Source organism: Elgaria multicarinata, chromosome 15 (assembly GCF_023053635.1).
Source record: "Elgaria multicarinata webbii isolate HBS135686 ecotype San Diego chromosome 15, rElgMul1.1.pri, whole genome shotgun sequence".
In the NCBI taxonomy this organism is placed as follows: domain Eukaryota; kingdom Metazoa; phylum Chordata; class Lepidosauria; order Squamata; family Anguidae; genus Elgaria; species Elgaria multicarinata.
The window spans coordinates 30,252,243-30,269,363 of record NC_086185.1 but is presented as its reverse complement, the minus strand read 5'-3'; the positions used below and the strand labels follow the sequence as shown (position 1 = coordinate 30,269,363).

The window sequence follows — 17,121 nt, the reverse complement described above, 5'->3', positions numbered from 1 at the left end:
GCTTCTGTGCCGTTCCCCCCTCCATTCTAAGAGGTTCCAATGCCTGTCCTAAGGCTTCGTTAGCAGTAGTAAGAGCTTTAAGCGAGAACAGGCTGGTATCATGGCATTTTGCCCCCCCCTTACCTTCAGCCCCACTCACTGCTGGAATTTGGAACCCCCAGAGCTCCTCTGAAAGAGGTTCAACACCACTGCTGTAGAGTGAGATGGAACTAAGGGAGAAGGGGTTCCTGTCTGTGGATCTCTAGCAATAGAGAAACACGCGGCAAGATGAGAGCCTTTGCTGGGCAGCACGAGGGATGGCGTGGGCTCTGAAAGGAGAGGTGCATGCACAGGGCTGCCAACCAGTCAACCTAGCAAGGCTCCTGTGCTTCAACAGGCACGTAGCAGAGGAGCAGCCTTCACGGCTGCATATCCATCCTGGGGGCCCTGTCACCTGTCCCGTAACACCCACAGCAGGGCTTGCAAAGGTGCAGGATGCTATCTGGAACTGTAGGCAGACAACCTCACACGGCTACTGAGCCTGCTCTGAGCCCTTGCAGCGGTCTGCACGGAACCAGGCACATGGGAAGTTCTGCCCTCTGCCCGTTGGAGAACTGTCCGTGCAGAGCAAAGGGAGATATGCCGGCATGTAGGCACACCGGTGTATCTCCCTTCTTGGAGTCATCATGTTACTTCAGTGTAGCAGCGGTTTCACCACCTGTCATATTCTGTGTCTCCCCAGCCACTATATGCTTAGTATATTGGCTGCATTATCATTGATTATCAATGATATCATTATCATTGAAGTTCCTTATCACGGAAGTATGTGAGGGGTTGCAGCTAAAGAGCTATGAAGGATGCAGACTAGCAGTTGTTGAGTCTTTCTGTGGATGTGGGTAAAATGTCAAGGAAAGAGTGGAGGCCGCATTTCTGAAGGTCAGCTACGCAGGGGGGTGGATGGGGGGAACGAACAAGCCAGTCCATGAAATACAAGAGAGGTTTCTGCTGGTTGACGCCCCCTGCTATGACGTACTGCACCAATGAATACTTGCTGGGAAGTGGGTTGGGGGAGTATGCTGACCCCTGAAACACCATGACAATGAAACTAGCAGGCAGATATGGAGACATGTTAGGCAGACATTTCTTGCTATACTTTAAGATTTTAACAACTGGGCTTACCGTTGCTGCTGTGCTGGTATTTCTTACTTAAAGAGATATTGTTGATTGGCCCAGCACAGACATTTTTTTCTTGTAAGGGGAAGCTTAACATTGCTTTTTAATCCCTTAGTTATTTAAAAAGCTGTCTTTCCATGTCTTCTAGAGACATGTCTTACAAGAAAGCATAGAAATTTGCAAAAGCTGCATTCTGTGAACAATAGCAAGTTTTGCAGAGTTTTGCACATTTTCTATGCTCCTGTGGAATTACACCACACACACACACAGAGTTAGAATCTATTGGCACTCACACCAGAGAAGAGTCATCTACCAGCTATGCACAATCTTTGAGCAGAACTTGTTTTGTCTTCAGCCTTTGCAGAAAAACTACAATAGAGAAATATCCAGAGAGAGAGAAAGAGAGTGAATGAGTGAGTGTTTCAGCAGCAGGTCAGATCAGATGTTGCTGGTGGCTGGATGACAGGCCAACGTGGCTCTCAGCAAGCGCATCCCCCTTGAAGAGAGAAGGGGCTGTTTTTACTGTCAAGCCAAGGCGGACAGCAGTTTCGCCCCTGTGCAACCAGATGTGTCCAGCTACCTGAGGGTGAGGGTTACGTTGCTGGAGTGAAGGCCTTAATTGACTTCCTTTGGCGGGTCTTAACTAAGGAGGAGGGAGAGCAGCAGCAGCTTTGCAGCATGACCCAAGAGAGCCCGGCCCGGGAGTCCTATAAACCACCTTCCCGCGCGATGACGTCATGCGTGGATATCAGGTGACGGCAGCGCCCCCTCCGTCCAATCGGAACCGGCGAAGGGCGGGCGATGACGCAAACACCCCTAGCAACAGGCCGGGCCGGGCCGGGCCAATGGAAAAAAAGTTGTGGGCTGCTGCGAGCCAATAGGGCGCTGCGGAGCGGGCGAGGGAAGGCGGCGGGAGGCTGGTCTCTCCCTCATCCTCTCGCCGACAAGATGGCGGCGGCGTTGCGGATGGTGGCGCCAACGGCTTTGTTTCCCCTCGCCGCCTGAAGCCCGGCTCTCACCGGCCCGGCCGCGAGTGGCAGCGGCGGAGACATGACCGCGGAACCCGTGAGGTAGGCGGCGGCTCGGGCGCCCTTGCCGCGACGGGGGGCAGGCGGCGGCGGCGACGGCTCGCTCAGGGGGGAGGGGGGAGGTGATGAAAAGCCGCCCTCACGGCGCCCCTCGAGCCAGCGGCAGGAGGGACGACTTGCCGGCTGAGGCGGCGAAAGAGCCCCTCCCCCCGTGCCCCCACCCCGGTCTCCTCGGGCGCACTTATTTTTCAACGATGCCTGAGGAAGAGTAGGGGGGAGGGGCCGGGATCTCTCCCCCCTCGCTCTTCCCCTTTCTGCGCATGCCCAGCGGGAGACCAGCCAAGGAGGGGTTTCCCCCCACCTCTTACCTCAACTGCGCCCCCTGCAGGGGGGAGACATTTGCCTCCTGCTGCCGAGGTGGGATGAAGGGGGCGGGGCCTGCGGAGGGGCGGGGCCCTTTCCTTTCGCTCGCTCGCTCGCGCGCTCTCTCTTCCTGCCCTTCCCCTCTACTTCGGGAGATCCATCTTTCTCTCCTCGCCCCCGCCTGAGTGATGCACGCGGTTCCCGTACATGCAGGTGCACTGTTCACACGACTCCTCTGAGCGGCGTGTCGCCTGTTTACGCCAAGGCTGGAATGTCACTTCCGTCGTGCCCCTCCCCCTCCCAGCTCCGAGAGGGAGGGGCGGGGCGCTTTCGCCAGGTGCCGATGGGGCGCCCTGGGACAAGTTTTCTGAATTGGTTCCCCTTTTTAAGGATGCTGCGGGAAGGATAGCTGAGATATTTTTAGTGTACCTGGGAGTAAGCTCTATTGGACACGATGGGACTTACTTCCGGGTAAACACATTTGAGATTTGGCTGTTGGGCGGGCTACTGACTCCTGGACCTTTGGGCCTCACATTGTTTCAAGCCCAGTGTTGATATTCTTGGCAGTGGACAGTGGCTGTCCTAACATGTTAAAAAGAGAGCTTCTGCTATTGGGCAGTATAAAAATGTAATAAATAAAAAGTCGTTACTGTGGAAAGTCCAAATTCTTCTTGTTTGTTGCACAGTGACAGAGAGGTGTTATTTTTAAAGACATTCTTCCCTTTGCTGAACACTGTTGTTTTAATCTAGAGTAAATTTGGAATGAGTACATAATGAGTACACTGCCTGGGAAGACAGTGATCCTCTTTCCCTCCCCCACCCCCTTTCATGATTATAAATGGCCATCTCCCTTCAGGAGATGCCTCATAGAACTTCTGCTTTCCAAGCACTTCACTATCTATTCTGCTGCAAAGGGCAAACCTTGCCAAGGGGAATCGGATAGTAAAACGCAGACCACTAGTTTTGTGAACATTGAAAAACTATTTATGGATGAAAAATGAATAGCTTTCAATTTCTTAGAGAAATTCTTTTAACCAAAATAAGATGTGGAAGTACTACCTTAAATTATTTCCATATGTCAGTGGTCTTAATCCATGGTGGGTGGATGAACTGATCAAGCATTTTCCAACCTGGAAAACTTTAGGGGACAGATAGTGCAACAGTGATCCTCCACACACTCAAAGCAGAGCCAAGGAAAGGTGTAACAAATGAATACAGTTCATTGTGTTGTGGAGAATACTGTTCTACAATATTTTAAATACACTGAGAACAAAATAAGTGCTATCATTTTTCAGTAATGGGGTTGTACACTTAAGTTAAAATTGAATCAAAAGTTGCCTAGTGTGCAGAGACCCAAGATGAAATTGGCTAGTAATCCACAAGACATGAATATTTAATTATACTGTACAGTATCCAACGATGCCATTGCGGTAACACAATATGTTGTGCTAGTATAATGGACCTCTTGAACAATGCCAGTAGTGGGTTTTCCTGAGAATCCTGTTGCACAACCAAACGCTATTGACATTGCACCAGAGGTCCCTTGGTCCCTTATTCTAGTGCAGTGTAATTTATATTAGTGCAATGGCATTGTTGGATACTGCCCACAGTGTTAATCTGCAAGTGCCAGTGTGATGTGGAAAGAGTGTTGCACTAAGACTGCAAGACCTGGATTCAAATCCCCGCTCTGCCATTAAGCTCATTAAGTCTTGAAATAGTTACTAGTTCTCAGTTTAAGCAATCGCACAGAGTAGTTGTGCAGATAAAATGAGGAGTGGGTGGAGAAACCTGTGAACGCCACCATGAGCTCTCAGGAATGATGGATAAAATGTAATAAAATAAATGTAACTATGATGCAACTTGTTTGATGAAGCCTGTTGCTTGCTTGCAAGTAAGCCCCACTGAGAGCCTCGGCTATTGGGCAGTGTAAAATGTAATAAGTAAATACTGCTGCTGTTGAAATTATAGCCTAAAACTATAAAAAATGTCCTCAACATAATGGCACCAGATAGGTTTATTGCTGGGATGTTGAGCAGTCGTAATCCTTTGTGCATTGACTTCCATCTTGGTGAAATGTGGATATTACCTACTCAGAGATGGTTGCTTGTGTCTTCAGTTGGTTGCAAATTTATTGCTAAACTTGAAAAAGAAAACAAATAATTTGATGATTGGTCAAAAGTTTTAAAACTCTTTCACCTTTCTTTAGAGGCTTGGGACTTGTGCCTATTTCACTACTTTGATTATAATTACTCACTTTTGGGAACAAATGTTTTCCCCTCTACTTGTCTCCCCGCCCTGGTGTAATAATAATCTGGGCTTGCTATAAGGATGCTAGTGCAATTTCTAAGAGAACTTGGGGGAAGCGTTAAATGGTCTAACTTGTTGGTCTTGCATTTGTGCTTTCATATCCCTCCCTCCAAATGTCAGATATTATGGAACAAGCTGGCTCAAAGCAAGAACAACTTAGTAATTGTCCTTTTCAGCTTCCATTTGTCCTTCATAATCAACATCAGTGTTCCTTTTCTTGAACATTATAGCCTTCTCAGCAGGACTCCAGGTAATTAAAATATGGCAGTAAGTAGAGAGGAAAGGAAGGAGCTTCATATAAATTATATGGGCCACTAATGAGTTTTGGATTTTTCTTTGTTCTTTAGATGTCTTTGCTTACTTTGGTTACTGTGGGATCTGAAGTAGGTGACTGACCAAGAAGGAGATCTTGGGGTGTGGACAGTTCAATGAAAATGTTGACTCAGTGTGCGGCTCTTGTGGAAAAAGGCAAATTCCTTGTTAAGAATAATTAGGAAAGGAATTGAAAATAAAACTGCCAAGATCTTACTCCACTTATACAAATCTGTTTTGACCACACTTGAAATACTGTGAGCAGTTCTGGTTACTGTGCACCTAGAAGAAGATGTTATAGAATAGGAAAAAGTGCAACTAAACTGGTCAGTGGGCTGGAGCAACTCTTTGAGGAACGATTACAGCTTCTGGAACTGTTTATCTTAGGGAAAAGGCAAGTGAGAGGAGACATGATACAGATGTGCATGCATGCTGTGGAGAAAGTGGGTAGGGAGACATTTTTCTCCCTCGCAGAACTCGGGGTCAGCCCATGAAGCTCATTGGTGGGAGATCCAGGACAGAAAAAAAGAAGTACTTCTTCACCCAACACATACTTAAACTATGGAATTCTCTTCCACAAGATGTAGCGATGGCCACGAATTTGAATGACTTTAAAAGAGTTTTGGACAGATTAATGGAGGATAAGGCTATCAGGGGCTACTAGTGCTGATGGATTTATGTTACGTCCGGTATTAGTGGCAGCATGTCTATGTATACCAGTTGCCTGGGAACATGGGTGGGAAGGTGCTGTTGCACTCATGTCCTGCTTGTGGGTTGGCCACTGTGTGATGTGAACAGAATGCTGAACTAGATGGACTTTGGTCTGATCTAGCATGGCTCTTATGTTCTGATTCTGCTAATTTTGCTTCTAGAGTTGTCTCCTGATAACCAACAGCATTAACAGAGGATAGCTGATCAACAAGGGATAGAGTAGGTACGGTATGTGAAATAGGGCAAGGTGGTTGAGATTTTATTTTATTTTGCTGCTAGTACATCATTTACTTGAATATTGTGTGCTTTATTGCATAATAGATAATACTTTTCATTTGCAGTATAATGTCAGTAAAAGATGGTAGAATTTTAAGAGTTTCTTAAGGACTTTGTTTAGCACTTGTTGAATAAGTGATTGAGTATATGTGGCTTAATGCATACAGTATTTTGCAAAATAATCAGATTGGAAAGAAATAACATGTTTAATAGTATATATTCAGTAGTACTTATACGAGAAATAAATTGACACTGTTGTTTTTGTTTTTTACTTCCTGCATGATTGTTCATAGTAGTTCGGATCATGATCTATGTTATGGAATAACTTAAACTGAGTTTTTAAGAGAGTGCTTAAACAGATCTTAAATATATATGTGGCAGAATAGTCTTAATAATACCTCCCTTTAAAAGCTGATAATTCACTTACTATCAGATAGAACATCACGTGAATCTGCTAAATTCTTTGTTTTGAACAAAAAAGTGTTTCATTTATTATAATATAATGCAGTGGTTTCCATTGCAGACCCTTGAAATCCATCGTGCTAAATCTCGTTTCACCCTCTACTCTCAGACAAATATTTGGGGGAAATAGACACATCAGATGGTCACTTTGGTCCAAACTACAGATGTGCATTGTCTGTGCAATTACCCAATATGTTTTACTAGATTAAATAAAAGCTACAGAGAACTGATAGAGATTGGGACTTTGGTGGAGGATAGAAGGCTCTAACCGCCCACTGCCCCCAACCCCCCCCCCCCCCCGCAGTGTTTCTGTTCTGAATTTTCCTGCTCTGTACCCATTATTTAATCTTTGGGCCAGGTTTTATAGAAAGCTGCCTTATATTGAATTGTTCCATATACCCTGTTGGTGTTGACATGCAGATTTTCTTTCTCTACCTGGAGATTCGGATTCCGGGGATTGAAACTTGGGCCTTTTGCCACAGTGCTACTGTCTCTTCAAGAATTGGTGATTGGTATGCAAATCATTGTTCATGATTTGCATACCAATCACCTATTTCCCCCTCATTTCCCAGAAAAATGAGGGGAAAATAGTTCATCCCCCTCCCCCTGTTTATTCCCAAGGACTTTTTTTTTTGCTTTTTCTGAAAATTTGAACACGTTCGGATTATGAAAAAAATATTTCAGGATTATGAAGAAAATGGTTAGCCATATTTTACCCAGTTTGGTATCCATTATCTAAGATGTTGCTACTTATCCTTTACTCTCCCCCAAATTATTTTTAAAAACTATGTAATAGTAAGAATTTTTAATCTCCACTGGAGAGTAGACAGGCTCCCACTCTCAATTGCTTCAAACGCCTTTGTAAGGCGTTTTTATTTTCACAAGAGTTTGGGGAGGGGGTGGTTTAAATTGGGGTTGAGGGCTTTTAATGATTTGAGGGTGAGGGTTTTAGTGGAATTGTCTTAATGTGGATTGAGAGTTTTAATGGAATTGTTTTATATGTTATTGTAAAGCGCCTCGATGCCAGAAATGGTGAGGCAGCACTATAAAAATGCTTTAAATAAATAATAATAAATAATAATTATTTTAGGAAGATTAGAGATATAAAATTCCAAGAAGCTTTGAATCCAGGGCAGGAAAATTGTTTTCATTCTTCCCTGCAAAGACTCTCGACATAGTTACTCCTTCCATTCCTTGTTAACATTATTGATCCAATGTGTCCTTTACTGATAGACATTTGGGGATACTCTAAATAATGTTCAGTTTCCCATCATATGTTAAGAGTTGCCATATAAAATGTGCATTCTTGGCAATTTGGGTTTTGATCTATAGAGTTCTGTGTTTGTTTTGGGTAGATGCTGTAGCATTCATTGACTGTAGTTCTAAAACTCACATGTAAGGGGAAACTATGTGGTTTATACCCCATACATTTCTTTTTTTTTAAACCCTTTGAGGCTTGGATTTATGGATCTCACTACCCAGTTTTCAATAAAGTTTCCAATTAGATCTCACCATTGGAGAATGCTGCCTCAGCTGTAACAATGGAGATGTAACATTTCTGAAAATTTTGAGACTATGGAAAAATGCGTGTGTCCCCCCCCCCCGCTGCCCTCCCTCCCCCCGTTTCCCCCTGGAAAAAAATGGAAATTTTAGAGAAATAAGCAATACCTTTTTTTAATGCTCTTAACAGACCTAAAGTCACTTCATTGCTTTAAGACAGCCTTTCCCAACCTGGTGCCGTCCAGTTATTTTGGATTTCAAGCTCCCATTAGCCTCAGGCGTGAGCACGGCCAATGGTCACAACTGTTCAGCACTGTAGTCTAAAACATCCAAAGAGTGCCAGGTTCGGAAGGGCTGCTCTAGATCATAAAGCAGCCTTCTGAAAGTTTTTTATGTATAACTTAGTTTGTTAATAAAATCATTATATTTTAAAACTTTTTAAAGTATACTCAGTTATAGTTTAGAACAGTGGCTCCCAACTGGTGGTCCGTGGACCCCAGGGGGTCCGCGGCACCATTCACATATTCACCATTCAATTCTGGAGTCCACTGACGACGAATTCTTACCAGAAGTAAAATATAACATCACTGAGCACCTGTGTGATTTAGTGACTAGCTTCAGAGATTACTTCCCTACACCTAATCCTGAAAACTCAAAATGCGTTGACGTGACTTGTGATGGTTCATTGAAATCATTTTTCAAAGAATATACGTAGATTGGACCAATTCTGGGTTAAGGTTTTTCCTAGTTGTAAGAAGTTAGGTGAAAAAGCTTTGAAACATCTAGTTCCCTTTTGTTCCGCATATCCTTGTGAACAAACATTTTTGACATTTTGTTATATGAAGAACAAGCATAGAAATCGGCTCAATGTTGATCCAGATTTGAGATTAAAAGTAGGAAATATTGAACTGCATATGGAAGGGATTGTTCGGGACAAAAAGAGGCATGATTTCTCCCAATCACATTTAGGTTTAGTAGCTGCTAAACATGTATGTCATAATTTGTTCAATTGTAAACTAGGTGTTAGTAAAATTAAATTCATCTTTATATTCCTAACTAAATCATTGTCATTTTTGCATGGTAATATCACAAATATCACAATTTTTATGGTCTGACTATTCTCAAGAGATCCCTGCTCTCATTTAGAGAAACTTTACTCACACAACCCAGGTGATCAGTAAACAAGCAGCAAGTTGACAATCCAAGGAAGGAAGAGAAGAAGTGAGGTACCCTCACAGTATCCCGAAGGGGCAAACCAAAGGGGTGCATGTCCTTTGGGGACGCCCCTGCCAAGGCGGCCCACCACCTCGTAGCAGAGCAGTTTAAATCTCCCAACATGCCTCAAGGTCTCAACAGGCTTGGAGATAGCTCTACAGTTGGCTGGAGAAAAGGTGTTTCCATTCTGCGATCAGCATCCAGCGGTCACCAGGGAAGGTAGCTGGGAGGTTGGGGGGGGGGCAGTTGCAGACAGTAAGCAATGAGCAGCAGGCTGCTGCAGATGGTGAAGCAGTCCTCTCCCCCGGTCTTTTCTTTTACCAGACTCGTGTGCAGAGTTGCCAGTCCTGTGTCTTTAGATGGAAAGGACAGAGGGAGTTGGGTGTCATCAGTAAATGGGTGGGGGGAGAGCACTGAACCCACAAACTTCGAACAACATCTCCCAGCAGCTTCATAACATTGGAGACAACATGGTACCCTGAGGGGCACACCACAGGCCAATGGGCATGGCATTGAACAGACCCCACCTCATCCACCTTCTGAGATTGCCCCTCTGTAGATTAAAAAGGGAAACATGTAAAATATATACAGTAAGATAAAGAGATGCAAAGCCTGCTTGTACGAATGAAACAGTGTAAATATTTCTCTATTCAGTTGTAAATTAACACAGTTTAGTGGTCAAATTACACCATTATTCAGGAAATAGGCACACAATTGATTTTAGCCAAAAGGCCAGGAGCCTTTCAATGGGCAGCTTGATTTAAGTCAACCTTCTTTTCTTGCTGATTGAAATCCATCCACCCTGGTCACTTAGCATGATATCAGAAGCCCCCGGTTCCCCTGTAAGGAGAAGCCACTATGGGTGGATTTCCCTGTGGGCGAAGATATTGGGGAGGTGTACCGCATAGCTTCTTGTTACATGTGAACCTGTGGAGGGTGGATTGTTGGGGTAGTTGACAAGCCCCCCACAACCCATGGAGTGTTTAGGGTTTATTTATGTATTTATTATAGCATTTCTATCCCACCCTTTAGTAAAAAAACTCTCAAGACAGCTAAAACAAATAAGACAGTCCCTGCCCACAGGCTTACAATCTAAAAACCCACCCATGCTGGGTTTGCACATAACGAGAAGACACAGGAGCTTGGATTGCCAATTTGCTGTTTATGGGCGCCACTGTGATGTTCATGTGAAATAGTGAAGGTGGGCCTATAACAAGCTGGGTTGGCCTGTTGGAACCAGTTATCCTGCAGGTGTTCTTTTTATCTGAAGTGTGGCATGTGGGTGTAAAACCTAAAGCTGCTCTGGTGGTGACATTTCAGCTGTGGAACTCTGCCCAAGGAGTTTTACCCATTTTTGTTCTGGCTGTTTTTAGGAAGCAAGATACTTTTATTTCAGAGAGCTTTTATCTGAGCTAAGTTGAACAACTGTTGACTTTAATTGTGGTTTCTCTGTGTGTGGACTTTTGAGATGGCTTCATACATTTAGCTTGTTTTTGTTAAGTTTGTTAAGGCTATGCTATGCTCATATATAAGAGTTTTAGCTGTGGAGTGGTATAGAAATGTAATAAACACGCTGTCCTAATTTCACCTTGCTTTTCCATAAGCAGTGAGAAGTGATTGTATGTGTTTTGGTTATATTGATGATAAAACACAAAACTATGTTAAATATCCCTAGCTCTGAGTTTTTTGGTGGTGAGTGTGTCAGCTGTTTCAATGTTAACAGCCTGCTTGGAACATTAATCGAGCTGACTGCAGGTGGAAGTGGCAGGTGGAAGTGTCAGTTAGTTGGTGATCTCTGTAATCTGCTTTGCCCTCCAGCAGTGCCTTGAGTTCAAACAGATGAATAGTTAACTTGAGAAGATCTGTCTAGAGCAGGCTGACATTTTAATTGCCTCAGATGGTTGTGGTTTTTGGGCATCCATTGAGGTGGTGATCAGATAGAACATCAAGGCTGTGTTCCAGGGACTGGCTTGATATATAGATCTTTAGTGAACCCTGTATACAATAAGGAAGTTTGAAAGGTATTGCCTAATGACTCCTGGCTCACTCTTTGGATCCAAGAAGACCATATTGGCATAATTAAGAAAGCCTATGGACACCTTTATGAAGTTAGGTATTCATCAGATGTGGCAAAGTCAGGGAAATAAAGGTAAGCAAGCCCTAACATCTTGTAGGCTCCAGGAAGTGATTAAGTAACAGTCATTTATAGTATCCTCTGGGCAAGTGCCGTTGCTCTTCATAATCCTAATTCAAGTTTTCTTTGAAAATGTGGCATAGATGAGTCTAGTGATAATTCATCAGCAGCAAACCCACCCGCCCCCACAAGAATTGCAAGAGTCTTAGGGACTGTTGTTCAAGGTGTGCTTCGTAATGGTGTCCCCTTCACCTGCAGCTAAATTGCCAGCTGGCAAAATTGTCTCAAAGACACAGCTTGGGTATTTAGTGTTGGTTCAGCATTTCTTTCCCCTTGCAGAGGATTTAAGAACATAAGAATGCTGTAAACTGCTTTGGAAAGAATTTTACCCTGAAAGGCAGCTAAGATATGTTTTAAATAGGAATTGCCTTGTTGGTCCAGTATTTGATTTCTAAGCATGGATTTGGGGCTAGAGTCTTCAGTTGGATCTGGAGTATGTCAGTTCCCTAGATAAGCTTCCCTAGCTCAAGTTTCTGCATATGACTACTATGCTTTAAAGGAGGGAATTACAGGGCAACCATTGAGAACAGAGCTATCTAAAGTTTTGGGGCTGGTGGGTACACTTAGAATTTTTAGGAAGTGTAAAGGATGCCACTACATAATGGTTGGCATGATGTGGGGTGCAATTTGTCAAAATGGCTGCCATGTTATCCATGGCTAATTACATTTCACAGAAAGGCAAACTAGTGAGAATAAAAGATAAGTAACTTGTGAGTACAAAGTGGTGGGGGGCTTGAACCCCAACACACACAACCACTCATTTGAAGTCAATTTGCTCTCTTTCAGAATCATCCCCCAAACTAAGCAAACTAGAATGTTTGCTCAACCTACCAGTTGCCTTGCTCCCTTCTGACTTCACTATCACCCACTCTGTGCAGCAGGCTTTATATTTATTACATTTTAAGATTCCTGATCCATATGGCGTGCAAGTTCTGCATGCATATAGATCAGAAATATTATATGGACAGGTATGCAGACACTGAATGCATATGGGCTAAGTGTGTTAAATTTTTGATACGTGTTGTCTGGAGCACCTATGGATAGAACTATTCTTTGGTTATTCATGCTTAAATTGGTTCTGAGCCTAAAGTGGTTTGGCCAGGGTTGTTAGAGCATATAATGCTCCAAGAGAAGTAGATACAGCATGGTCTATTAGTAGCCCAATCAAGTGTGTGGACCTTGGAAGGTAGGTGAGCAGAAAGAGTCTGTTTCCTTCCCTTTCTCTCTGCCCCACCCCACCCTTCACTTGAGGCTTGCATATATCTCTTGGTTCCAGAGAACGATCTCCAGCAGACAGGAATTTAAGCTGCTGTTGAGGGGGCTTGTCCCTGCCAACTCTTACAGATGTAGAGCGTGTTCCACACTAGCAAGTAGCATTTGCAGAAATGGATACATTTAAACAGTGCATCTGTTTTTAACAGTGAAAGCAAATTGAATACGTTGGTGCAGAAGCTTCACGACTTCTTGGCTCACTCGTCAGAAGAATCTGAGGACGCACGTTCTCCTCCAAGATTGTCTACGAACGAAAGTATAGGTAAAGGACTTTATTATTACCACAGATCTGGATGAGTGTTTCTGTTATGCCGCTTAGCGGGAGCCATTTAGATAGACAAGCATGAAATAGTGTTATAGCTGACTTGTTCATAAAAAATCATGCAGTGATGTGGGGTGAAAAAAGTTCCATGCAAAATTTGTCCCAAATAGAAACTTTTCCAGAAAAGTTTCCTATGCTTTATTTTTCTGAGGAAAATTGTCCATTTCATACATTCCTTAGTACCAATGGATGGGTGACAGTTGCAAATGCAAATGCAATATGGGTGACAGTTGCAAATGCAAATGCAATATTAGGCAAGTTTGGCAGTTTCAAAGTTATAATTACTATTTTGCAGCTGATTACCCCTGGTAGCACATATGAGAGAAAATACATATATGGCTCAGTGAGTAGTAGGACTAATAAATAGTGACAATGAAATTGAAGGTGTCTCAGCAATCTCGGGGGAAGAGAGTTGAACTCTGTTGAAATAGATGAGTTGCTGTCAGCATACACAGTTCTTTGGGTTGTTAAGTTAATTAATTAATATTTTAACAGTTTCCTCCCTTAAATTTAAACTGTACACTGGAAATAAATGCTAATGGCTTTAAATTGTTACAATTCTAATAAAATGTCTCCATAATATAACATTTAAATCACATTAAATGTGCTTTAATTCTTTTCATTATGCATTTCAGGTCAAATATGTGTGATGTATTGGGAGAAAAAATTAACATGGGATACTTTTTTGTTTTATTCACTAAATCCAAGTAAAGTAAATATGCTAAATTTGATCACTCTGTAGATTGAACATTTTCCAATACAAATTACACTAATTTGCATAGGAAAAAAATGTTTATTTATTTATTACATTTCTATACCGCCCAATAGCTGGAGCTCTCTGGGCAGGTCACAAAAATTAAAACCATTCAAAGTATAAAACAGCAGTATAAAACCATAATATAAACTATAATATAAAAGCTCAACCAGATAAAAACAGCAGCAATGCAAAATTACAACTTTAAAACACCAAATTAAAATTTATTTATAGACTGTTAAAATGCTGGGAGAATAAAAAGGTTTTCACCTGGCGTTTAAAGGCATATAATGTAGGTGCCAAGCTTGGAAAAGCCACATCACTAATATAATGATAGAGAGATAATACATTCTTGATGTTTAGCTTAGGCATTTTGTACATAACTGACTGAAATTCTACAATAGTCTTTTCAATATTTCTGATATTCCTTCTATTGAAACTATCTAATATATTGTTCACATTCTGCATATGTAAACCTCAACTCCTGTGGATTATGTGAATTGTTAAGTTTCCCTTTTTTAAATCCATTGCAGCTAGTTTAGAAAGTGCTGCAAAGAGTATAAGAAAGCAACCTTGATGCATTATTATGTTTGGGAAATTCTAATAATATTAATTACTGTAAAATAAACCCCTTGTAAGACCAGGAAAAATGTCAGGAGTCTGATTGTTCAAGGAACTTTTCTAGGGATTTGGAAACTTATTCAGTCTTATTGTGCGTAACTCTTTGATGGCGCCTAATAAAATTGCAGCTGGCATGGGAATTCTTTACGGTTATGGATTTAGTATCATAATTTTAACAAGAGAAGTACTAGTACTGACATCCGTTAATAGTCTTCTATTAGTATTTTCATGGTCCAACCAGCCATCTGTTGTACTTAAGGTTTACTGAAGCTCAACATTTCCCTTCCAACCTTTCCTTCCATATTCAGTTCAGTTGAGTGAAGGGAGGCAGGCTGTGTATGCACGGATTCCCTCCTTTGAAGTGAGCAGGAACCATTGTGCACATGCACAAGCTGTGTGTGAACAATGAAGTGCATATGGACCAGGGTGCTTGTGTACGAAAACCAAGCACATCACAATTACATGGGGTAAAACCCATCATTTCAGTGAGATAGTGTTGTACTGAACCCAAAGTTAATGCCTCTCACCTTTGCTATCATTCCCCCACCACCACTTTTTAGGAGAAGAAGATGCTCTATTTTACTTTAGATTACAAGTTTCTGTAATAATTCAACTCGGGTTTGGCAGGCTGAATTTATGGGTATCTGTCAACTCTTATAAAGTTCAGATTGCATGATTGAAGACTATTCAAATTGGATTTTTCTGTTCTTTTAATATAATTCTAAGAGGATATTGTTGCTAAGATCTACTTAGGGCAATTACTCTTTTCTGCAAATGCCTATTAAATTTAGTTTGAAGCATAAACCTGTTAAATTAATTTACAATGAAATCCTGTTTGCTGATAGTTACTTCCATGTGGGTTTGATTCCTTGTCAGGTACAAATAAGCAGAATCTTTCAGTATAGTTGCTCCTGAGAATATACATTTTCACTGTAATTTTACACATATATTTGCAGTTTAAAAGGAAAAATGTAACTTTATTTTTTTTGTTTTGTTTTTTTGATAAAGTATTTAGTACAATTCAGGGCTTAGTTGGCTATCCTCTAGTTTAATTGAGTCTTTAATGGGAGTTCTGTGCATGTAATACAGTAATAATACAATTATTGCTGCTACTTATTTTAAATATTAGCCATTCTTACATGCCAATATCTTGTTTTGCTTCTTACAGATAAAATTAGTATGCCTGGAAATATGCCAACTCCAATAGAAAACAGCAAGGAAGAGGTAAGAACAGAACCTTGTACAATAGGTTTACAGTAATGTTAAACAATTGTAGAAAGTGGTGATTGATTTGATAGGAGCTCTAATCTGTTTTACTTTCACTGTTATGTTGTAATATAAAACTTGTATAGAACATATATTCAGATGCAAATTATAATAAAATGTTATGAAGCTTTGGAAATATCCACTGTAAACTAATAATCCAGTGATTGCTGTACAAGCCAAATGATACCGAATTTTAGCTTTTGGTTTTTTGATGCCAAGGGAATAAGATTTTATGTGTAGAGGTTCAGGATATGTTTGCTCAAACATTCACTGGCTACATTTGGACAACATAATAGTCAATGGTGGGTTAATAGTCACCTCCATGGTTGATTATTGAGTCGGTACTCCCCACACAACATGATTATAATCAACTGTGGTGTGGATTAAGGCCAGTGTCAAGTTAGCTTTAGTCAACAGTGTGTTTGACCCTTGTGAGTTCTGCTGGCTGGACTAGAGTGGCAACCACCGCTTTGGTCATTCTTGCCAGGGAACAATGTAGTCTCTGAAAATAACTGACTCTGTGTGATGAAACGACACAGTAACTAACTGTTGTTCAAATAATCATCATCAACTTTATTACGATCACCGACCAGACTTTACACATACAAGAGAGTAGGGCAAAATTACATACATATTTGAAAAGTATGCAGCAGAATCAATTCTGGAGAGGCCTTATTCTCATAGCATTCAAAAAGAATTTTGCAAAAGCCTAGATTGTGTCTCTGTCTGCTGTGGCACTGAAGCAATGAAGAAGTGCATTAATTTCTAAACTGATGTCAAGTAATAATTTCTCTCTAATCTTTGTATAAAAACAACAACCTAGTAAAACGTGGACAACTGATTCAGTTTCATTGCTTCCACATGCGCACAAGCGATAATGAAAAGTGATTTTCTGAAACCTCCCCTGCAACAGAGTAGATGGCAGGACATTAAATCTTGCCAGAGTTAGTATACGCCGATATTTAGGTATATTAGGCATTGAAAAATATTTTGCTTCTGCCATTCTGAATCTTGGATTACTACCTAAGAATGGAGGGGAGCAGGTTCTGTCTGCTGCAGATCTTAAAACTTGTGTATCACAGTCTCTTACCCTTTGAGACAAAAGGACCTTGGCCTGTTTTGCTTCCGTCAGTAATAGAGACTCGGGGCAGAAGCCCAGAGAGTTTATCTTAGTCCAGAGTAGTTTCATCTACTCAGTGACGAATGAGTCATTTTGTATCTTCTGGAGGTAGCCTGAAGAACCAGGGCCGTACAAACGAATCCAGAATTTTAGTGCACTCAACCAAGCTCTCGAGGTGATAGCCTGTAAACCAGTCTCCAGCAGGAGAGCTGGTGTTGCTACATACTTTAGGGGAACAAGGATAGA

At 41.8% G+C, this 17,121-nt stretch overlaps 1 protein-coding gene across 2 annotated transcripts in view; it reads left to right on the top strand.

Annotated features, from left to right (window-relative positions):
* Window positions 1-2,031: 2,031 nt before the first annotated feature.
* ATRX (ATRX chromatin remodeler) overlaps window positions 2,032-17,121 on the top strand; it is a 97,373-nt gene continuing 82,283 nt past the window's right edge. For both annotated transcript variants that reach the window (XM_063141858.1, XM_063141856.1), the window contains exons 1-3: window positions 2,032-2,222; window positions 12,942-13,054; window positions 15,658-15,713. In XM_063141858.1, the coding sequence (XP_062997928.1) occupies window positions 2,203-2,222; window positions 12,942-13,054; window positions 15,658-15,713 (189 nt within the window). In that variant the 5' untranslated portion in view covers window positions 2,032-2,202. The remainder of the gene's footprint in view (window positions 2,223-12,941; window positions 13,055-15,657; window positions 15,714-17,121) is intronic.